We start from the raw sequence: 23,983 nt of genomic DNA, 5'->3' as shown, positions 1-23,983 counted from the left end.
TGCGTGTCCATGTGCATGTGTGTGCGTGTGGTGTCTTGATATCTTTGACTTCCAGACACCCTTATTTTTCTTACAAGGCTTACTAAGCCGATATGAATGCAGAGCACTCTCAATCACTGCGTCTCCCTCAGGGAGTGGAAGGCTCACATGTGCACAAAGTAACACACACTCTCTCTCTCCCTCGTGTGTGTGTGTGTGTGTGTGTGTGTGTGTGTGTGTGTGTGTGTGTAAACACTCCCTATAAATGTAAGAATATACATTTATCTAAATCCAAAGAATGAACAAATATCCAAGAGTAAACCCTAATGTATGCTAACAACTTGACTAAAATGCTACATTCCTGTAGATTCATCTAGAGTAATCCTACTGTTCTGGTGAGAGAAACTGATAGCCAGGGAGGCTACACGTGTGTAGAGAGGCAAAGCGTGTAGAAACCGGAGCTACCTAGGAAATCTCCACACTTCATGTTCCATGTTACACTGAATTTAAAACTGCTCTACAACTTAAGATTTCTTTTTAAAAAAATGGAAGGACAAAAATGGAGCAGATGGAGAGAGATGCAGAGACCCTCAGCCAAACATTAGATGGGACTCAGGGAGTCCTGTGGAAGAGCTGGGAGAAGGACGGAGGGACCGGAAGAGGACAGAACTCCACTGGACTCTTAGCAACCTCCTGAGACTGAGCCACCAACCAAGGAGTGAGCACAGGCTGGACCAGGCCCCTGCACTATGCAGCAGATGAGCAGCTTGGTCTTCGTGTGGGGTCCCCCAACAGCAGGAGCAGGGGCTGGCCCTGGCTCTGCTGCCTGCCTGTGGATCCTGTTTCTTCCAGAACTGGGCGGCCTGTCTGGCTTCAGAGGGATTTATGTGCTGAGGTTGGGGGAGTGGGAAGGGGATCCCCCTCCTCAAAGGAGAAGAGGATAGAGGAAGGGGAAGGATCTGCATGAAGAAGTACTGGGAGGAGAGGACAGCAGATAATGAGATGTAAAGTGAATGGATAACTAAAGTTAATAGACATTTAAAATAGAATTTCATATTAGGATTCTGATTAGAAAAAAAACTAGCCTGAAACCATCCCATAAGTGCTCCTTTACACTCTTACAGCAAGTAAGTTCTCTCCAAGAATAAGGTCTTATATCACATATACATTATTACCAGTAAGATTTTGTGACGTCAAAGGAACACATTCAAACACCTAAGTTACAAAATGTTTCCCCCGAGGTCCTCAGAATGGTGAAGACAGACACCTGTGCTCTGACAGACAGACCACTTCCCTCCGAGACTGCGAGGAGGAGAGGGATATAAAGTTTGGTCATATATTTAAGTGCCCGTAAAAGCTTCTTAGTAGAAGAAGGGAATGTAGCTTCTTGCTCTCCTGAGAAAACTACTTCCCAGATTTCCCACAAGTGGAAGATAAGCATCATGAAACAGAGGCTGAGAGAGCAACAGATGCTATTCCAAATGAGTGCGCCCCACTGTGTGACAAGATACAAAATACTTTCTAATGTACGCAAGATGCAGTTCACAGTTCTGCCCCATGCTAAGAGCATAGTTTGCAGTATTCGATGCACTTACATTGCTGTGCAAACACCAATCAAGTGTGTGTGTATACATATATATATATATGTATACACACACACATATATATAGTTATATATTACGTTTAGAAATTATTTCACAAGTGACAAAATTCACAAATTTCTCATTTTTTCCAATTTACCTTTTCAAAACAGGACAACCTGCATAAGATGATCACTTGGTTCTTAATATGCAGAACTGTCTAAATATACAGCTTATTTACACGGAACTCCTAACGCTTTTCAGAAGAATCAGAAGTCTACGTGCCAGCATGACACATGGCCAAGACTCAATAACAAGGGAGAGACCACGTCTGGATCCTGCTGGGTGAACACTTACCTTGTTTTCTTCAACCAACTTGTTAATGAGGTTATCTCTGGAAACTAAAAACAGAAAGTTCATATCACAATGGTGATAACTTACTAGACTGTGCCACACAGCACTTTTTCCTACAAGTTTTATTTTAGTCAATATTTTGTGGAAATAACAACACATATGGGCCAGATGCTAAGATCCACAATTATCAACACATGTCTGTAATTTCAGCATTTGAGAGGCTGAATCATAAATTCAGGGTGAGTCTGTGCTGCATTTGGCTTTTCAGTTTGGTTTTAAACTCTGTATAGTAACTTCCATGTCTTTCAATGAAAGTAGCTTCTTTTATTTAAAAAAAAAAAAAGCCAAAATGAATCAGACCATAAATAAATCTGAAAAGAACCTGGTCTTCGGTCATTTGTAATGATAAGGAAGGTCACATTTTACCTGGTGCACAGGTGGCTCTGGGAGGAATATGATCAACGTGTTTTTGTTAAATTGCTGTCATGTAAATCTAACAAAAGCAGGGGCATGCACGTAAAACAGTAAGATCTGTTCTTCACGCTAATTAAAGCCGTAAGAAGGAAGACTGTCGGGACGAGGGTGAGCACTCAGAGTGCAGACGAGGCAGCAGTGTGGATGCTGGACTCAGCGCGGGACAAGGCAAGGAGCAGACCAGGGAAGCAGAACAAAGGATGGAAGGATGACACTCTCCTTGTGTTTGGACGCGCCTGCCTGATACGGAGTTTGGTGCTGGATATTAGTAGTACCCAAGAGACATATTTAAAATTAATGTTTTGACTTTATAGAAAAGTTCAGAGCTATATTAGTGCTGTTAAACTTTAAAAAAAAGACAATTACAAAACATGTTAGAAACTCGTATGCTGCATAGGATGTATCTTATAAAAACCGTTTTCTAAAAGATGTGAGTCCATGACTCACTGAAGTCTGATGTGAACAATGAAGGTGAATGCTGGCATCTGTCCTGAAGTTACACTCAAAGTGTCAACAGGGGGAGAGTGCCTGTCCTTGGAGAAAATTCAATCACTTTATGTTACATATTGCTAATATGCTTTTATATTTTTAACACATTGAAGAAAAGGCCTTTCTTCTTAACCTAGCTAGATAACTATTTGTACTTTAATAAAACTACACCAGGCACTGGATAACACCAAGCATACAGTTGGTATTCAGACAGGCTTCTTCCCTCACACAGGCTGAGCTATGCTGTTCACTCTTCACCTGGTGGTCGTCCACATATGCCTCTGACCGGCCTTTAGTCTAAGTGACAGACACACAGCTCATCCAGCAGAAGCACCTGCACTTCACTCTCTTTGGTGCCGTGTGGTGGGTCCTTTGGACAGTGTGTAATGGATATATTTTCCTATTTCTGACAAAGTTGTCACAAGTGAAAATGAGATCATGAGGAAGAAACATAAAGTATAACAATCAGAAGACAGAAGGTTGTCTCTGGGCCCAACACAGTGACTCACAAACCAGCAGCCCCATGCAAAGGGGTCTGACGTGGGATGGTGGACCTTGTGAATCCTCAGTCTAACAACTGCATTAAGTCACGGACTTCCTCTTTGCTCTACACTTCTTGTGCTGTTTTCTTGGTACTTTCTTATCACTGCAGGTGGCACACAGGAGGAAATACTCGGCTTACAGTGAGAAGGCACAGGATTAAGTTTTCCTTCTCTACTTTTAGAACTTTGAGCTGCTAAAGGCAGCTTTGAGCATTTCAGTGATATAAGCTATGTGAAAGCTTACGTAACCCATGAAGTCTGATGCATGTGAGGTGAACACTCAGTGTCTGCAATGGAGATTACCTGACAACAGCAGGAGCCAAGGAGTTCATGACCATGCACTTTGAGAACTCATCTGTAAAATGAGGGGTTACTCTAAGCTCTTCTTCCAGGTGCATTAGTCACCCACCTCTAGGAATATCCAAACAGATTGGCAACTGGAAGGACGTTGAGCCTGGCTGCAGTAACTGAGTAAGAACAGCCCCGATTCCTTATTAATAGATTATCGCCAGTGTCTAAATGATCCCACTAGTCTACGCTGAAGTGACCAAGGAGAAAAATAATAGAGCACAATTTATAAATAAGAGGCTCAGGCAGACGTAGTGGCATCTTAGACATTTGTACAGCTTAAGTAAGATGATCACAAGTTTAAGGGCAACCTGGTCAACTTAGTGAGACCTATCTCAACAAATACACACACAAACAAATCAACGAGAGAGAGAGAGAGAGAGCTTAGTATGAGTAAGGCACTAGCCAACCTGTATTTATCTTGGTTTAAGTATCATATAGAAAGGTGACAGACATTTTTTTCACCGTGTTATAGGAAGTACCACCAACCCTGGCCAACTTAACAGTTCTGGCTCTTAGGAGGTTCTGCATACCTAGATCAGACTTGAGCTTCGAGGCATTCATCTCCAGGTCTTTGTTCTTCTGCTGCTCCTGGGCCAGCAGCTTTTGGGTTGTTTGCATAGAGCTGTATAGAGCAACGCACTTCTGCTGCAAAGTGTGCACCTGGAATTGTGTAAGAAAACCTCAGTGTCTGTACAGCAATGCACGACTCAATAGAACACACGGAAGAATTTTCAACCTCACTATCACTGAGAGGGAAGGGACACGCCTGAATGTCACAGCTGACATCTCAGCAGACTGCAGGCTCTTTGAAGTACTGTCCAATACACTTTAACACAGCATTAACACTTTAACACAGTACTCAGCAGGCACGAGAGGACACTGAGACTGAGCACATGGAGAGTAGAAAGAGCAGTGAAGAATTTCGTGCTATTTCCACTTAACTAACTTTGATTTAAATAGGATCTTTCGTAAATTCCTTAAGTAGAATACGCTTCTTTTTAGAATTCAGTTGTGGCATATAGTCATTGGGAAAAAAATAATAGATTATGCACTCAAGTAATAAATACTAAAATATGAATTTAAAGTATCCTAAATGAAGGTACTTCAAATAGTAAGTATAACCAAGGCAAAAATATCATGTTAATATGAATGTGATAACTTAAAGCAGCAACATAATTATGTTCCTGCTTATTTTACTTATTTGTTTCAAGGGTAGTTCCATTCAGTCTTTATTTTCTATCCAGGACACATACATATAGCATTAGCTAAGACAGTGACTTCCAAAATCAATACTTATATCAGGGACTTCATGTACAGGAGGATCCTGATCCATTAGAATGTAGAGCCTGAGACAGACTCACTTGTTGGCCTCGGCTTTCACATTCCTAAGTGAAGAGTTCCGGGTTGCATTGCAGAGCCTTTTCTTACGTTGCACTGGATTTTAAAGACTGTAGTGAGAACGCTAACAGGCTACTAAGGAAAGGGGCCTGAACAAAGCTAGAGGAAATAAAACAACAAGCTCACAGACACGATGTCAGCTTCTCCCTTGGTGTCTCTAGCAGAAGGGAAATTACCTGCTGCCGCTTTGCCTCCGCCGCTGACCCCATCTCTTGTACTCTGAGGGACATGGATGATGCAGACTTCTCAAGAGATTCCCTGACGCTCTTCTCCTGAGCCAGCTGTCGCCTTAGCTAAAGAGCAGCACTGCAGTTCAGACCAGTTTACGAGGTATCCCGGCCCATCCCACACCTTTGATTGCTCTGAAGCATGCTTTTCTCCTTAAAAGTGAAAAACTACTACTGCAGAAATCTCTTAAAACATAAATATGCACTTAGATCAAAGGCACTTAAATGGAGTTGCCCTATAACAGTGATATACCAGACAGCACAGGCTAACAAAAACTTCAGTGCCAGGAACGGATTACTTCTGTTGGTGTCGTTGGCTAATCACGTCCTATAGACATACCTCCCACATCGCATACTGTAGGCTACTACCATTGCTCTTCCTAACTCTCCAGAACGTCATGGTAAGACCCTATTGCTCAAGACACCACTACATAAGATGGAACCCATATGTGGCACTATAACTGGGACCAAGGACTTGAGGCTACAGGTCATAATGAAGACCTACTCTAACCTGGAGATAAAGGGACAGAGCATTAAACAGTGCTAATGACTTGTCTTCACACTCACAGACTGAAGCATCTCTAAAACGTCATCAGAGCGGCTTCTTTCTGGAGTAGATGACAGTCAACACAGACAACCAGAACTAATTAGACAGCTTTCAGTAGCCACTCCTTCCAGATTTCCAAACACTTAAGTTGACATGAAGGTCTCAGGGTGAAGTAAGATGTGTAGAGTTCTCCATTTCACATGCCTTTATAATAAAATGTCACACAAAGGTGAAGGTGCTCACTCAAACAGCAATGGACCACAGCATGGGCTGTTTTATGGTGGTTCTGACACACGAGAGCACCTTCAGCAGCCGAGGGCAGTACTCTTAGTTACACGTGGCACGGTTCAAGTGTTCATACAATGATACAATTTCCCTTTCAAAGGGTCCCTTCGTCCTTGACTGTCTTTCCTCTGCGATTCCAACACCTCCTGCCTCTTCTTACCTCTTGAATTTTAAGGTTCATTTTACGCTTTGTGGTCTTTAGCTCCTCCTCAATAACGGCTGCATTCTTCTAAAAGGAGAAGGAGGGAAGATCTGAAGTAACAGGAAGAAACTATCTCTAGGCACATCACGTCATAGTCTTTTTCCCTGGAAGCTTATAAATGCTAATTTTTTTATTGTTTGCATGTGCGCACACATGCATGTGCACACACATACACATCCATATGGGTTCACATGCATGTGTGTACATGTGTGATATGCATGTGAGGGTCAGAAGTTGATAATGGGTGTCCTCCTGCATCCTTCTCTACCTTATACATTAAGGGCTTCTCACCTGAACTCAGACATCCTTTAAGCTGCTAGTTCACTTAGCTAGCTCTACGGATCATGTTCTGAAGGCTAGAGATGCCTTGCTTGCTTAGAATTCACGTGGTCTCCCACCTGCACAGTCCATTTTCCTGTTTAAGATTTTATGTGTATGAGTGTTTGGCCTGCATGCATATATGTGTACCGTGTACATGTCCGGTGTCCACAGGGGCCTGAAGAAGTGTTAGATCCCCTAGAACTGGAGTTATTCACAGTCGAGAGCTGTCACGTGGGTGCTGGAGATCAAACCTGGGTCTTCTGCAAAAGCACAAGGACCCTTAATCACTGAGCCATCTCTTGTGAGTGTGTGTGTGTGTGTGTATGTGTGTGTGTCTGTGTGTCTGTGTGTCTGTGTGTCACTATGTAGCCTTGGCTGGCCTGGAACTTAATATGTAAACTAGACACTGAGATACATGGCTACTTCTTAAGTGCTGAGATGTATCTAAGAAGGTATGTTTCACCACTACCTGTTTCAAATATTATTCATGCTTAGGAAATCAATAGTAAATACACAGTAACATATAGTTAGTTTTCCCTCTTGTCATTCTGTGTTAAAATTCTCTATCATTCCCCACTGGGTGACCTGAAGTATTGATTATTCTTGATTTTTAGATGTCTTGTAATGTGAAATTAGCTAATACTCAGCTTATTTCCCCAATATTAACTCTCGCCCCAATAAAGCTGGAATTTACACATTTCAACCCAATGTTACCTGAAACGTCTGAGTTACAGGAAGAGGACGCGCATGTGATGATACTTCACAAGAGACCTCTCAGCTTATATTACTCTTATTAAAATACTGTTTTAATAATATGCTACTTCTAAAGGACTCTCAGAATAATCGGATCATCTGTTGTCTCGCCTGGCCCACAGTTTCCTGTCTAAGCAACATGGCTGTACCTCCTGAAATGCCCTTAGGCACTTCACCTTCAGCTCTGTATGGGCTGGGGGTTCTTCCCTTCTCAAGCGAGCCTGAACGCTCTGCCTGTGCAATGCCCGCTTACCTTTCTCTGCTTTCTACTTTGGCTTTTTCCTCTTTACCTCATGTTATGCCTTGACCTCCCAACTACTGTGTAGCTCTTAAAGAGGGAGGAGTCTAGATGCTCACTGTCTTTTCTACACAGCAAGGGGTCCGAGAGCGACCACCAACGGTGCACACTAGGGGAGGTTATCAGTGCAGACAAATTTCAAATGTCAAAATTCTAGCATCAACATCACACATGTGTGACTCAGTTCTATGGGGCTGTAGTCTGTTCCGGTCGAAGTGTATCAAGGACAGTACACCACCGAACACTGACCTTTGTCTCCGTGGCCATTTCCAGAGTGGCCGTCAACCTCTTGTCTTCTTCCTCCTTAACGACTTTCAGCTGCTGGTGCAAGTTCATCACTTCAAGTTGCAACAGCTTCATGTCCTTGGAATGTTCCCCCTGTATTGTATTCAGCTGATCCTTCAGAAAAGCTACGGGCAGCACAGAAGACAGCAGCAGGAAGGTGAACGGAGCTCAGGCTCACAGACCCATCAAGCACCCACACAGAAGCAGACTCTCTGTAGGTCTCCCATGCGCACCTGTTTTCTGTGGATTCAAGTCCTTTTCAGTTTGTAGGTGAAAGATGTTCGTCTTCAAGGACTGGATGAGGTTCTCCAAATAGCACATTCGATTTACCAGAAATTCATAGTTCTTCCATAAAACACCTGGCCTTTCTGGACAAATTACTTCATTTGGTATAGGACTCATGACTTTCTGGCTAGCAGGGTCTTCTAAATAGTCTGAAGTTTCTAATTGACCCCTGGAAAAGCACCCAAAACCAAATATTACATAATGGAATTTCTCCTGTGGCAAACCCAGCCTTTGAGCCAATGTCATCTTTCTAATTAGAATAGCAGTAATAGCAACAACATGGTGGAACATGAGGCTCCTGACTCCTCTAGACATCAAATAAGCCCTGGAACACAGACCAGTTCTTTCTACGCGAGTGTCCAAAGCAAGGACATAATTCCACAATGCAATTAAAAGTATCCATGCTCAGTTCACAGACAAAACTGAAGTGCAGTCAGATCCAGTCTCTACTCAGGGCTTGTACTGGACAACTGGACAAAATCTCCAAGCCAAAGGTTTGGGCTCTTAACCTCCTGTTCATATGAACAGAGGGGAGGAGAGTGTGCAAGCCTCTAGACCACAGAGCATAGGAGTGTGCACGTCTCTAGACCACAGAGCATAGGAGTGTGCAAGCCTCTAGACCACAGAGCAAAACAGCAGTTGTATAAACATGAAAACACTTCCAAAGACTTGACTCCCAGGAAGAAGGAAGATAACAGGCTTAATTCAAAAGCTCCTAGTTTCTCCCTCAAAGGGGTTTGCTGGTGTCCTCTCCCACTGCTGCTGACAGGTTTAGCAGACCAGCAAGTGGGGTTCTAGCAGCTTAAACAGGAGCTCAACACTTCCCAGGCCTTCTTTCCAGCTCATCCTACAACTACCAATTGACTAAACTAAGCGGATGAAGAACTGCACTCAAACTCTCATGGCTCCCTCGGTGGAAAGGAAGGGACACTTGAGAGACTTTGTGGATCACAGTGAAAGAACTCCAGTGCCTGGAGGAAGCACAGAACTTCCTGAATGTTCCCCAGCCTCACTGTGGTGACAACTCCTGGTCTACAGATTCTTTCAGAAATGCTTCTAAAGCTGAGTGCCCTGTCTTCTGTAGATTCTACACAAAGGACCACCTCTTTAACTACTTAGCTCTGGGCTTGATGGGGATCTGCATTTCTGAATGTCCCTAAACAACCAATAGTAAAGAGGGACATATGAGCCCACCCCCAACAGCTGTTTTACAGGGTCAGAGGTGTAAACGTGATGTTACGTAAATGAGAGCAGACACCTTAGACCGTGCCGACACCAGGCAATACATGTCTGCTCTCGGCTTTGCCCCAGGGCAGAGGAACTGGAGCAGGAACATCCCAACCTTCCCAGAAGCATCTAGAAGGACTATCCTTTATCTACTCAAAGCACTGAAAAGCAAAAGTCATAGGACAGAAAAATTGGCAAATCCGGCATCCTTTCACTACAAAGCTGCCAACAAACTACACATAGAAGGAATGTCCCTCAACACAGTAAAGGACACACAGGACAGGACCAAAGTTAAGATCATAACTGCAGAAAGGGGAAGGCTTCCCTCTAAGGTATAAAGACTACGAAGTCTAATTTCATAAGGAGCCCTGGACAGAGGGCTGTGGAAGCCCCAGTCAGAGAAACTAGGAAACACGGAAAACAAAAGGGATTGGCATTAGAAAAGAATTTAACTGTACAGCTTTGCTAAAGATACTTATATATAGAAGGCTCGGTCAGCCAAGTGCAGCCATGTAAGCAGAAGAACTCACGTGCTGAGTTCAGGTTCCCAGCACCCCCACAAAAAGCAGCAGCAACATCTACACCCCCACCGGGGGGTGGAAAGGCACTGGCTGTGCGTGTGTGCATAGGCTAGGGGTAGACACTGGCTGTGTGTGTGCATAGGCTAGGGGTTGGCACTGTCTGACTTCTGCCATGATGTTCTGCTTCACTTCAGGTCCACAGTGGCAGGCCAAGTGACCCCAAACAAGCCCTTATAAGTTGCCTTGGTTTATCTAAACAACAGAAAAGTAATTAAGCCACACCCTCTATCACAGAACCAACACTATCTAAAAATACACTTGTGTCAAAGTTCATATGGAAACAGATTCCAAAAGTATCTGTCACATCTGCTTTTTACTAGCAGTAAGTTAAGACTCTGCAAACTGCAACATTCTAGTTAAGTTTCTTTGTTACCTTCGGCGGTCATATCCTAGCATTATTAGGTCATCTCTAAGAGCGCTGGTCTGTTCCTCAACTATTCTCATCTTCTGCTCAAGTACTGTGAATGTTTCCGAAGCGGTGGCGTTGACGTGAGTTGGAGACAGGACTGGTCTGCCCACTGTAGCTTCCATACGCACCTAAGATCAGAAGGTTACGGTATTAGCATAGGACTTTCTCATACTGTCCAATCAGTCCCTGGCTCTTCCTTCCAGAGGATTACACATCCTGTCTTATTTTCTAGGGAATGCAAGTTAGGTCCTGTTTTGCTCAAGTGTGGGCGGCAGCTTTAAAAGCCCACTGCGCATTGTCTTCCCACCCTCTGTGAGATGAGCAACACTCCAGATGTTCCACAGGTCAGGGTAGCGACCAAAGTACTGAAGTCCAGCAGTCAAAAGACCCTATTTGACTTAGTTCATTAACATGCCCAACCCAACAAACCGACTCAGCCCTCAGTCCCTTCAAGGCACACATGCCCCACCCCTTCTTTTTTCCCTTCCCTCTCCCTCCTCTCTCTCCCATCTTTGTCTCTTAACTTTTGCCCTTCCTCACTCTGGGGCAAATAAATCTCTTTTTTGCTGAGGTCTGGTCTTGGCATGCCCTGTGGGGACTCTGGTCCTTTCACTTTACAAGAAAAAAAAATAAAAGAAAAAGAAAGAAAGAAAACAAAGAAAAAGAAATCACTCTTTGTATCTTATCTGATAATGCAATAAAACAAAATTAACAGCAAACAATAAATGTGTAGTAAATATACAAACTCACAGAGATGAAATAACTCATTAAAGAATGATGAAATGGTCAAAGAAATCAAGAAAGAGACACTTCCTGGAACTAAATGAAAATAAAAACACAGGACAATAAAATCCCTGGAAGACCATGAAAGAGGTCCTCAGAGAGAAATTTATAGCTCTAAGTGCCTACATTTAAAACATTCGTAAGGAACACAAATGACTAACGATGCAATTCAAATGCTGGAAAAACAAGAACAAACCAAACGCAGCCAATGGCGAGAAATAAAAATTACAGAAGAAATCAAGGAAACAGAAGAAACAACAACAAAATACAAAGGCGAGACTGACGATGCTTTTGGAAGGGTAAACAAGATTGTCAGACCCTTCACCCAACTAACCAAAAGAAAGACAGCATCCAGATGAACAAAATCATAAACAAATAGGGAAACATTTCAAATGACACCAGAAATTAATAAAACTATAAGAAAAATCTGTACTCCATTAAGCTTGAATGCATTTTTAGATTCAGCCAAACCACCAAAATTCATCAAAGAAGAAATCAAGAACCCAAACAGACCTATAACAAATGAAATTTGGGCTGGAGAGGTGGCTCAGCAGCCAAAAGCACTGACTGCTCTTCCAGAGGTCCTGAGTTCAATTCCCAGCAAATATCTGTAATGTGATGATCGAATGCCCTCTTCTGGTGTGTCTGAAGATAGCAACAGAGTGTATATATATATATATATATATATATATATATATATATAATAAATCTTTTTAAAAAACAAATAAAACTTAAATAATAATAATAAATATTTGCAGCTTAAAAAAAAGTTGAGAGCCAGAAGGATTCCCGGAATTCTAGCAGACATTCATAAAGCATATATACAGCTGGTCCTTCTTAAACTAGTCAAAGGAAGAGAGAAAAAGAAAAGCAGCACTCCCACAAAGCCAGTTCTGTTGCAGTAACTAAACCAGATAAAGGTAAAGACACCATAATGAAGGACAAAGACTAAGAAGAGGATAAAAAAAGAAAACTAAATTTCACAATAAAATACTTTAAACAAAATATGGACATAATACATGAAAAAGATTATACATCATGACCAAGTTGGCTTTATCCCTGAAATGCAGAGGTGTTTCAACATATACAAGTCAATAAATGTAATAAACCACATAAATGGTCTTAAAGACAAAAATCACCTGTGATCTCGACAGATGCAGAAAAAACTTTGACAAAATCCAAACTGCTATCATGAAAAGAGTTCTAGAGAATATAGGGCTAGAGAGAACATATCTCAACACACACACACACAGAGGAACAACAACCCATGCTCATGGGTCAATAAAATTAACATTGTAAAAAATGACCATTTTCCAGAAAGCTATTTACAGATTCAATGAAATCTCAACCAAACTCCCATCCCATTCTCCACAGAAACAGAAAAAGAGAACTATCCTAAAACTCATATGGAACCACAAATGATCCCAGAGAACCAAAACAACCCTAAGCAAAAAGGAACAATGCTTGAGGGTTACAGTTCCAGATGTTAAGATATCACACAGCTGTAGTAATAAAAACAATATGATACTGGCATAAAAACGGACACAGAAGAACCAAACATGATCACACAGCATTTCGGGCACTTAATGTTTTACAACGATGCTAAAAGCACATGCTGGTGAAAACGAGCATCTTCAACAAACAGTGCAAACATCAAGTTAGAGCTGGACCTATTACCGCCAATGCTGGGAACTGGATGCAGCTCCTCCAGACTGCTGGGCCACCTATTCCGTACTCAGTCACTAAGCTATCTCTTGAGGTGCCTACACTTGTGGGTGATTAATGTGGAAGGGCCCGGCCCATGGTACTGTCCTGTTTAGTCATCCTGGGCTCTATAACCGAGACGCCAGCCATGAGGTACAAGCCAGTAAACAGCCTTCTGCGGCCTCTGCAGCGGCTCTTGCCTCCGGGTTCCTCCTTGCTTAAGCTCCTGCTATCACGGCTCTCGGTATGAACTGCTACATAAAAGTGTGAACAGAAATAAACCTTTTCCTCCTCACATTGCTTCTGCCCGTGGTGTTCTGACACAATGATAGTAATTCTAATTAAGACTTTAAAAATTGCGACAATAAAACGAATGAAAGTAAGAATTAGTTTACAATTATTAAATAGGTATAATGTGTTCAGGGGAAATATTTTGAAAGACATTCTAGGTAGGTAACTTCCAGAAAACACACACACACACACACACACACACACACACAAAGCCCAATATCACAAGCAGTGTATTGGCAAACGTTAAGTGCCTTTGAAAGGGGAACTCTTACTTCTGTGGACAGAGACTCTGTTCCTACACTGAATAACTATATCCATTCACTACCAGTTTAAATAAAAGATACTATCTGGTGTTATCATAACAGAAAGTGGTTTTGTTAAAAACACAAAGCTGCCCCACATACCTAACAAATATTTCCCGAATGCTCGTTCCCAATGAGCTCTGCTATAAGCACTCGAGAGGACACAGGGAACAGACAAAACTCTCTGACCTTGTGGAACTTGTCTGTCAGCTGAACAAAGACGGCAAGTAAAAGTCAGTTTGTTCTTGGAAAAGGAAAAGAAAGCATGCAATGGAAATGGGAGCAAATTGCACAGGCTGTGACCACCACATGAACACAATGTGAACATTGCATGAAAACCAGGTGAACACCATGTGGACATCATATGAATATCAGGTGAACACTATGTGGACATCACATGAACGCCACGTGAACACCATGTGGACATCATGTCAACACCGCTGTAACAGTTCTGGTTTTCCCAAGTGACCACTCACAGCATCAGAGAAACCTGTGACATAACGTTAACTTGGTCAGGCTGGCCACCCTCTCCCAGATGATACAAGTACAGGGTAAAAGCAGGAAGACCAGTTTGGAGGGTACTTGATAATCTAAACAAAGTCCTCTGCAGCTGCCTGGAAACAGGTAATAGCTGAATAGGAACACATGATCAGATCCAGACATGTGTCTGATTTGCTGGTGGGTCAGATATGAACAATAACAGGAAGGAAGCAGCCAACTTTATCAGGCGATTTATTCCTTTTTTTTTTTTTTTTTTGCCACGAAGTGGTCCAATTTGGTGGTTTCACTAATGCCCTGGCTTATGCAAGCCAAATTGGTAAGCTCCAGGTTCGGTAAGAGGTCTTATTTCAAAACAATAAGGAAAGATCCACATATAGAAACAAGCAAATACAGACACAAGGACACATACATGTTGGCACTAGAGAACACACACACAGAGGGGAAGAGAAAGGGGAAAGAGGGGGAAAGTAGGGCGAGGAGGAGGGGAGAGGAAAGGGAAGAAGAGGGCAGGGGAGGAAGAAAGAGAAAGCTATGCTTCTGAGTCAAAAAGTAAAGACAGAAGACAAGCTCATCCAAGGAGTGCATGAGGAGTAACACAGGTCACAGGAGTAGGGCCTCTTCAGACACTATGAGAATGCCCAGGGTTAAGGGCGGACTTTTTGGCTGGTGTCAGTATCAGAAAAAGAGAGAAGGCAGCAAGAGAAAGAAGCTGCCTGAGACCTCAGTAAACACACAAGCTAACCAGGAAGGGTCTGCTAAGGATGGCAAATATAAATACTTCTCATTACGGCTTACTTACTTATGTACTTATTTTGAGTTTGAAGTAGGGTCTCCTGTGAGGATGACCCTGAGGGTCACCTCAGGTCTCCACCTCCCAAAGCTGGAATTGCAGGCAAACAGCTCCAAATGGGCCTGGCAAGCTCCCTAATGTGCTAGACCCAGGTTCTCTCTGCCTCTGGCTTCAGGTTTTTCTCCTCAGGTTGCAAAATAGAATTTAGTCCTAGGCACTGCCTCAACCTGGCCCATGCAGGTGAAGTTCCTGCTGTCTTCATCAAACCATGGACCAAGTCGTTTGCAAAAGGGATTATTGGCATTAACCATGTTGTGGGGCGCCGCCCACACATTCCCACGCTTCCGTCATCACAAGATGGCGCTGATATCTGGCTGGAGTTAGCAGTAAACAAGCCATGTGCACACACGCTGGGTAACTTTTCCGCCTCATGAGTTCCGCCTCTTCCGTGGCGTCATAGGGCCTGCTGAGTCTCAACCAATCAGGGGGCTCCGCGTCCAAGGCAAGGACTGATCCCTTTATAGGGGACGGGCTGGATAGCTCCTCTCTCTCTTCCTCGCTCTTCTGCCTCTCTCTCCCTCTCTTCTCCTCTCTTCTTCTTCCTCTCTTTCTCCCGTTGGTTTTCGGCCGTCTCGTGGAGCTTGTTCATCCTGTTCGTCTCCTTGGATCTCTTGGTTTTCTCCGTCCTTTTCGTTACGTGAAGCAAGTACCGGTTTTTCCAGATTAATAAAGTTTACCGCAGAAGGATTCTATTTTGTGTGCCGCGTCGTTCTTGCAGGCGAGACGGTTGCGCGGGACATCTGGTGCCTCAAACCCGGGAAATTCGACCACTCCATCGTCTGCACCACAGAATTCAGAACTGCGGGGAGATTAGTTCGGCAAGGTATGTCTGATCCTGGATCTTTCTTTAATTTGGTTTAAATCTTCCACGGCCGTGTGAAGGGTCTGTAGAGGCTCCGGTCTTCGTCAGTGCAGTTTTTATTCTCTTCCTCTTAATTTCTTCTTGTGTCCAACGGGGCTGGTGTTAATTTTGTGCTTAAGTCGGACGTAGATAAGCAGAGGCACCCCTGCGTTCCATAAGTCTTTGTAGATAAAAAAAGCGAGGACGCGCTGAGACTTGCCTTTCAGTTTCGCCTCGGGCCGCCACGCAAATAAGCCGCGGGCATTACATCGCTGTGATGGGCTCTTCACACTCGACCATTACAGCCCTGCAGTCAATTCTTAAGCAGAGAGATTTAGAATTGCCCACCCGCATCTTGCAGCGTTTTGTAAGAGAGGTTGAGCGAACGGCCCCTTGGTTTGCAGTTTCTGGGTCTCTCTCACCAGCCTCATGGAACAGATTGGGTAGAGAATTAAACTGTGCGCAGAATGCTGGAGACCTCGGCCCCGGAACCATGGCCATTTGGACAATGGTACAAAATTGTTTAAGAGATGAGAGTTGTAGGCCCGCCGTCGCTGCGGGGCAAGAGGTATTGAGTGAAGCGCAGGATAGGCTATCAGAAGCCGAACAGAGTGAGAGAATGGGCGCGCGCAGGAAAAGGTATTATCCCCCTAAGGAAAAAGGACCTCCAGAAACGCGGTATAGCGGGAGAGTAGCTACCCACGAACCTTCAGATTATCATTCCCTTATGCCCTCTAATGTTAGGAGAAGGGGAGTCAGTTTGTACCCTGTAGAAGACTTCGAGGCTCTAGACATTGATAGCCCCGAGACTTCAGATGATGATTATGAGCGAGAAGGCTTAGACCCAGAAGAGGAGGCAGGGGTAGATGAAGGAGCAGCTAGTTATGAGGAAAAAGGATATTATCCTGACGAGCAGTATAGGCCCACGCGCTTGTCCCCAGTTGTCCCAACAGCACCTCCTTTACCAGCAGCCCCTCCTCCTTATGAGACACGCGCACCTTTAAAAGCCTTCTCATTCCTCCCAGAGAGAGTAAAGAAACAGGTGCGTCTTGCATTATGCCACAAAAATTTGATGATTTTAAAAGAGGCATTTCCTATATTGTTACAGGCCCTAAAAAGTAAGGGCCTATATATTGCCACAAAAAAGCTCCAGATTTTTGATACTGGTCAATTCCTAGGGTCTGTGGTATTTATTCACTGATAGGATTGTCCCTCAAAAGCTCGAGATAAGAAGGGATCACCTCCACACTCTTAATGATTTTCAAAAATTACTGGGAGACATTAATTGGCTTAGACCTTTTCTTAAGATTCCTTCTGCTGAACTTAAACCCTTATTCGATGTTTTAGAAGGAGATCCGCATGTCTCCTCACCTAGAAGTTTGACCCCGCAAGCAGAAAGAGCGTTACAGTTGGTAGAAGAAGCTATACAGGATGCACAATTGGTTCGCATGGATTATGATAAACCTTTTTCATTATGTGTGTTTAAAACAAACCGGCTCCCTACTGCAGTGCTTTGGCAGCAAGGACCCTTACTGTGGGTACATCCTAATGCCTCGCCAGCTAAAATAATTGACTGGTATCCAGATGCTGTGGCACAATTAGCGCTGAGGGGGCTAAAATCTGCCATCACGCATTTTGGCAGTGAGCCACAGCTGTTAATTGTTCCCTATAATGCCATGCAGGTTTCCACTCTTGCTGCCACTTCAAATGATTGGGCTATCTTAGTCACTTCCTTTTCAGGAAAAATAGACAATCATTACCCAAAACATCCAATTTTACAGTTTGCTTTAACTCAACCTGTTGTTTTTCCCAAAGTAACGTCCTGTAGTCCCCTAAAAGAAGGGTTAGTTATTTATACTGACGGTTCCAAAACTGGGCTGGGGGCTTTTGTGGTTAACGGTCAGGTCTACTCGAGGCAGTATACAGAAACCTCCCCACAGGTGGTAGAATGTTTAGTGGTTCTTGAGGTTTTACAACGTTTTTCAGAGCCTATAAATATAGTGTCTGATTCATCCTATGTCGTTAATGCTGTCAATTTGCTTGAGGCGGCTGGCATTATTAAACCGTCTAGCAGAGTTGCCTCAATTTTTGCGCAAATTCAAAATTGCCTTCTAGCCAGAAGATCACCCTTTTATATTACTCACATTAGAGCTCATTCTGGATTGCCAGGACCTATGGCTCAAGGCAATGATTTGGCAGACAGGGCTACAAAAATAATTGCTGTAGCCATGTCTTCGCCGCTAGAGGCTGCTAAAAGTTTTCACAAAAACTTTCATGTAACTTCCGAAACTTTGCGGCGCCGCTTTTCCATTTCCAGAAAACAGGCTCGCGATATTGTTGTCAATTGCCAAAATTGCAGTCAGTTTCTGCCTGCGCCCCACTCGGGGGTTAATCCTCGGGGCATCCAGCCTCTTCAAATATGGCAAATGGACGTTACCCATGTCCCCGCCTTTGGTAAGCTGCAATATGTACATGTATCCATTGATACCTGTTCAGGAATAATTGTAGCCACTCCCTTATCTGGAGAAAAGGCCTCACATGCCATCCAACATTGCTTGGAGGCTTGGAGTGCCTGGGGTAAGCCAAAGTTCTTAAAGACAGACAACGGACCGGCTTTTACCTCACAAAAATTTCAACAATTTTGTAGCCAGATGGCTGTGACTCATCTTACAGGTTTGCCGTATAATCCACAAGGACAAGGTATTGTGGAACGTGCTCACCGCACTCTTAAATCATATCTAATAAAACAGAAAGGGGGGATTATGCAGGCTTTGCCCCCTGTGCCTAGGACAGCAGTATCCATGGCACTGTTCACCTTAAATTTTTTAAATCTTGATGACCATGGCCATACGGCAGCTGAAAGGCATTGCCTACCCATGGATAAACCAAAAGAGATGGTAAAATGGAAAGATGTTATAACTAACGAATGGAAAGGACCGGATCTTGTGTTGATAAGATCCAGGGGAGCTGTTTGTGTTTTTCCTCAGGATGAAAATAATCCTTTCTGGGTTCCCGAGAGGCTCACGCGAAAAACGGCAGAGACTCCTGATGACAGCCCTGCTCCTGACGCGGTGGAACCAGAGAGCCAGAGAAGAGACGAGATGGGCGATTCTGTCGGCATTCCTGAAACCAATTCCAGTGGAACTTGATGCTACAGTCTCCCCTAACCTTTTCACCCCCGATACTAACTTGGGTGGGGGTGGGACTCTTGGGAGCAATCCTTTGCTGCGGACTTGCGTTGCTTCTCTGGCTGGTTTGTAAGCTCGAGGCCCAAACAAAAAAGAGACAAGGTGGTTACTGCCCAAGCGCCTGTCGCTCTAGAACATGCAGCATCAGCCGATATCTGTTTGTCTTTGCTTAAGCAGTAGGTCGCCGGCCAGACAGCTCTTGCACTCCTAGAACTTCGGTTCATTGCACAGGATTAGAGTGTCTGGTTTGAGCAGCCCATGAGGGATGCCGAGCTTAGCATTGCACTGAGAAACCCCTGGTCGCGGGGCATTCTCCGGGAGATAAGCCATTTGTATGAGGGTTTCCTGCCCCAGTGTCCCTCCCTCAGAAAAACGGCAGAGTGACAGGTCAGGTGTACTGCGGGCTACAAAAGGCCTAGCGGTTACTCCTGTACATGGTCTTTATACACCTTAATGAGGATTTGACCTCTATCTCCGCCCTCCTAATATGGGTGTCCTACTTTGCTTAAAGTATAAAAGATAGGGGGAGATGTGGGGCGCCGCCCACACATTCCCACGCTTCCGTCATTACAAGATGGCGCTGATATCCGGCTGTGGGGCGCCGCCCACACATTCCCACGCATTCGCCATCACAAGATGGCGCTGATATCTGGCTGGAGTTAGCAGTAAACAAGCCATGTGCACACACGCTGGGTAACTTTTCCGCCTCATGAATTCCGCCTCTTCCGTGGCGTCATAGGGCCTGCTGAGTCTCAACCAATCAGGGGGCTCCGCGTCCAAGGCAAGGACTGATCCCTTTATAGGGGACGGGCTGGATAGCTCCTCTCTTCCTCGCTCTTCTGCCTCTCTCTCCCTCTCTTCTCCTCTCTTCTTCCTCTCTTCTTCCTCTCTTTCTCCCGTTGGTTTTCGGCCGTCTCGTGGAGCTTGTTCATCCTGTTCGTCTCCTTGGATCTCTTGGTTTTCTCCGTCCTTTTCGTTACGTGAAGCAAGTACCGGTTTTTCCAGATTAATAAAGTTTACCGCAGAAGGATTCTATTTTGTGTGCCGCGTCGTTCTTGCAGGCGAGACGGTTGCGCGGGACACCATGTCATGGCATTTGTAGCATAGACCAACACCATATTTATATTCATGTCTCTAAAGGGTTTCCAGATATCTGCTGCTGGCATCAGAATGGATCTTCCTGGCACGGAGCCTGCCACGTCTAGCAGAGGGAGGAAACAGGTGTGTCTTATGTCCCTAATGATACCTGGAAAGCAGCTGGTTTGAAATGGCCCTTTATCCCTTCCCACAATTCCCTATCACCGGGTTAAGTCCACAAAACAAAACAAAAAACAAAACAAAAAAAAAAAAAAACCAAGAATCTGTGTGTGTCCCATTTTGATAATATGTCCTCAAGTAGAGTTACAATCCCTTTGTTGTTGTTGTTGAGCCTAGCTTAGTACCTTGGCTGCTGTGGGTGCCAAACAAACATGACAATATTTAACCACCATCTATCCCAGCACAAGCAAGAAACAATGTACAAATGAAAATGCCTCACATCTAAGGAATCAAACCAGGGAGGGTTACCAGCGGCAGAAAACCAAGCCTTAATGTTGAAAAAGCCTTCCCCGGGGAGCCTTCAACTAACTATATACCTAAATGGGGAACGCTAACTAAAGGAGAGGTCTCAGCGACTGGCCATCCTCCTGCAGCTGTGGTCCAACCAAAGCCAACTTGAGGCCATGTTCACAGCCAGGCAGAGTGCTGAAGCAAGGGACTGGACTCTGGCTGGGAGGGAAAGGAGCCTTGTTCTGAGGCGTGGTCTCTCCCCTAAGCCGCCCACCTCAGCTTCCAGTCTGGGCCTGGCAGCCTCACCCCGAATCCATCCACCAGCCCGTAGCTGCGTCCTGCGGCCAGCAAGTTTGTTTCCATGGAACTAAAACAGCTCTTTAAACCAACCCGCTCGCCAGCTGGGTTGCTCCGGTACGCAGGCGCACCCGAGGTGAGGCATGCCGGGAAGTGTAGTTTTCCCGGCCCATCAGGGCCCTCCTCATGGGGAGGGACCCTGGTCGGAATCCCTCAGCGCTCTGGGAAACACGAGGCCACGTGACCCGGATGACGCCAAGCTCCATTATGCTCCCAGCAGAGCACGCTGGGAAACGTAGTTGCTGCCCTCTCCTTTCGTGTTGGCTTTGCCTTGATTTCTTAGTAGGCGCACCCTCCAGGAAGCAAGAGTCCTAGATCAGATGTTTTCAGTTGTCGGAGGACCAGAGGATCAAATAACGTCTGAACGATGAGACACTAACCAATCTTTGTTAACGAGCACAAGAATGTAAAAATCAGCTGGTTCTTGTCAAATAAATCCTACTCTCTAGTCTTCTGTCTCTTCAGCACGGATTATGATATCTTGTTGACTGGTAAACGAAGACAAAGGACAGCAGGGGAAGGAAGGGAGAGAGGGGGGAATGAGAATAAAAGGTGTCATATTTCTCAGCTTTGCCTTAAAAGTGTTTACACTTCGTGAAGAACCTTCTATAGTAAAGACCATGGTATTCAACATCACTTGAGTTTCGGGACACAGGACCAAAGGGTTGGTGCCCCACACAGTGCAATCAGAGCTCTTCCTTCTGGTTGAGGGCAACAGCGCTCTAATAAACCTAGTCAAGTCTGGGAGTTCTCACTTAGCAAGTGTCTAGACAGAAATGCTATTCTGATTCTTGGGATGACCGAGGCCTCCTGAGCTGGGGATAATGCCTGCACACCAAGCCACGGCTTGTTAAAACATAAGACTGTGAATGACCCATGACGAGAAATGCCTTCATTCAAATAAAGCAAAAATGAAAACGCATTTTTAAAGCATTCGTGTAAAAAGCTGGTAATTTTCAGTGTATATATGATTTCTCTTCCAATCCCCAGGATTTTTCTGTGGAACAGATGAAGGACATATGTATACACTCCACAGAAAACCCTCAGGCTTTGGTGAAATGAGAAAATTCAGGTTCACAAGTCTTCCTATTAGGCAGTAGTCCGAGAATTAATTTGAATAAATCTAGTGTATTTAACCTCTTGTGTCCATCACCCAGCAAGAGTTTAAGTGAAACAATTGCAAAGTCAGAGAAATGGATTTAAAAAATTGCAATATTGAAAATAAACTTATTGGCCAGAGATTCAGTTTGTCTTTAATTGAAAATTCATCACATTCAACATCTAATTTTGTGATTTGGGTGAGTATTTTTGTTTGTTGGTTTGTTGGGATTTTTCTTTTTGAGAGTCATATTAATATAGTCTAGACTGGCCTTGAACTCAAGAACATTCTGTTTCAACCTCCTGAATGATAGCTTCAAATATGCACTGCCATATTTTGCTTCTGAATTTGTCTCTGAAGAGATTGGACACACTTTATTTTTTCTGATCTTTAGCTGATTTTTAAAATGTTGACTTCATTCATAAAACAAGGTCATTTTACCCACAGAAAATGAGGCATTCCTCATGCAACCACATAGTCTCTCTCTGCAACACTAAAACCAGCTCCTACCTGTTCTTTCCGTGTTTCCTTTTATAGTTAGAGATCTTTCTTAGTAAATCTGGTCACCTTGATCTCTACTTAACACCATCTAAGAGCCCCACATACTCAGCTAACATCCCTTCACTGAACAGGATGAAGTTCAAACTCTTATGGTTTCAACTCGCCCACTAGCCTCTGTCTCTACTCCCAGAATGCAGGCCTGAGAGCAGAGGCAGCTTGAAGGCAGCTTACCCACCTCCCTTTTGTCCTGTCAGTCTAGCAAACTTATCTCTTCTAAGACACTATTTCCTTCCCTTAGAAAGCATTTATAATCGCTGTGTATTTTATGTCCCCTTAAGTAGACTTAACACTATTGGAATACAGGAATTTTAACAACTTTAGAAGTTTGTAAAAATTGTTTACCCCCCCCCCCACCGTGTGTGTGTGTGTGTGTGTGTGTGTGTGTGTGTGTGTGTGTGTGCCCTGAGAATTGAACCCCAATCATTGGGCTTTGCAGCTAAGGTGCTGAGCCATCTAGCCAACCCTGATTAAGGCATGGAATGTTCCTTAAAGTGAGTGGATAACCTGGTGAGTTTTAAACGCTTGTGCCAACAATAATTTCACAATAGAATTATTTGACAACATATTCTTTTATTGTGGGTCAGGAAAAGCCATCTGCTTTCTCCCAGATGATACTGATCTAACATCATCAAAGTCACAAAAATGGCAGCAAGGCTCCTGAGGGAACACTTTCTTCACATTGAATTGTGTTTCTTTGGACAACAAAATTAAGACAATGGAAGAATAAGAATGGCAAAACCATCTGTCAGTGCCTCATGTATCCATACAGGCTATCCAATTTTTTTTCTTTTTTGGTGAGTATCAGCATTGGGTATAGATAGACATTAGGATGTGGAGGAATCACTTGACTGTTAATGAATTAATGAATCAGCCCTAGATTACAAATTTAGATATTAGTTTAACTGGCCAACAGTCATAGTGATCCTTACAAGGGCTTTGCCCCCCAGTTCCACCGATTAAGTTTGTGGTCAGGGAGGTTTTCATTTTGTTCTTACAAGTAAAACTATAGTAACATTGTTACAGCGGTTTTATATTTCTAAGACCGAAGTACTTTCTTAATCTCAGTTTTTAAATGGCACATAGTCATTTAAAGGAAGAAACAGGGACTTTGTGAAATGGCTCAGCAGGTCAAGATGCCTTCTGCTAAGCCTGAGGAGGACCTGAGCTCAAGTTCAAGGCAAGATCTGACTTCAGCAAGTTGTCTTCTGATGTCCACATGCACACTGTGTTCCAGGAGCGACCTCACATACATCGGCTGCCTAGTATTTCTGAGTGAATAAACAAACAAACAAAAACCAGTGTCATTGTGAAGTCTTTTGGTTGTTGTTTGCATATGATATTTAATTTTTTTTTACTGGAAAAAATGATTTC

General features: G+C 43.9%; 1 protein-coding gene across 1 annotated transcript in view; it reads right to left on the bottom strand.

The window, feature by feature from the left end:
- The window catches only part of CCDC150 (coiled-coil domain containing 150), a gene marked incomplete at both ends in the record, with an annotated part of 75,376 nt that extends 54,418 nt beyond the window's left edge, over positions 1 to 20,958 (bottom strand). Inside the window, 8 exons of the mRNA XM_080932889.1 lie at positions 1,917 to 1,960; positions 4,300 to 4,429; positions 5,344 to 5,460; positions 6,387 to 6,455; positions 8,050 to 8,210; positions 8,319 to 8,539; positions 10,552 to 10,715; positions 20,902 to 20,958. Coding sequence (XP_080789015.1) covers positions 1,917 to 1,960; positions 4,300 to 4,429; positions 5,344 to 5,460; positions 6,387 to 6,455; positions 8,050 to 8,210; positions 8,319 to 8,539; positions 10,552 to 10,715; positions 20,902 to 20,958 — 963 coding nt within the window. The remainder of the gene's footprint in view (positions 1 to 1,916; positions 1,961 to 4,299; positions 4,430 to 5,343; positions 5,461 to 6,386; positions 6,456 to 8,049; positions 8,211 to 8,318; positions 8,540 to 10,551; positions 10,716 to 20,901) is intronic.
- Between the last annotated feature and the right edge of the window lie 3,025 nt (positions 20,959 to 23,983).

Source organism: Micromys minutus (assembly GCF_963924665.1).
Source record: "Micromys minutus genome assembly, chromosome: 19".
Lineage (NCBI taxonomy): Eukaryota > Metazoa > Chordata > Mammalia > Rodentia > Muridae > Micromys > Micromys minutus.
This window is presented reverse-complemented; position numbering and strand designations above follow the sequence as displayed.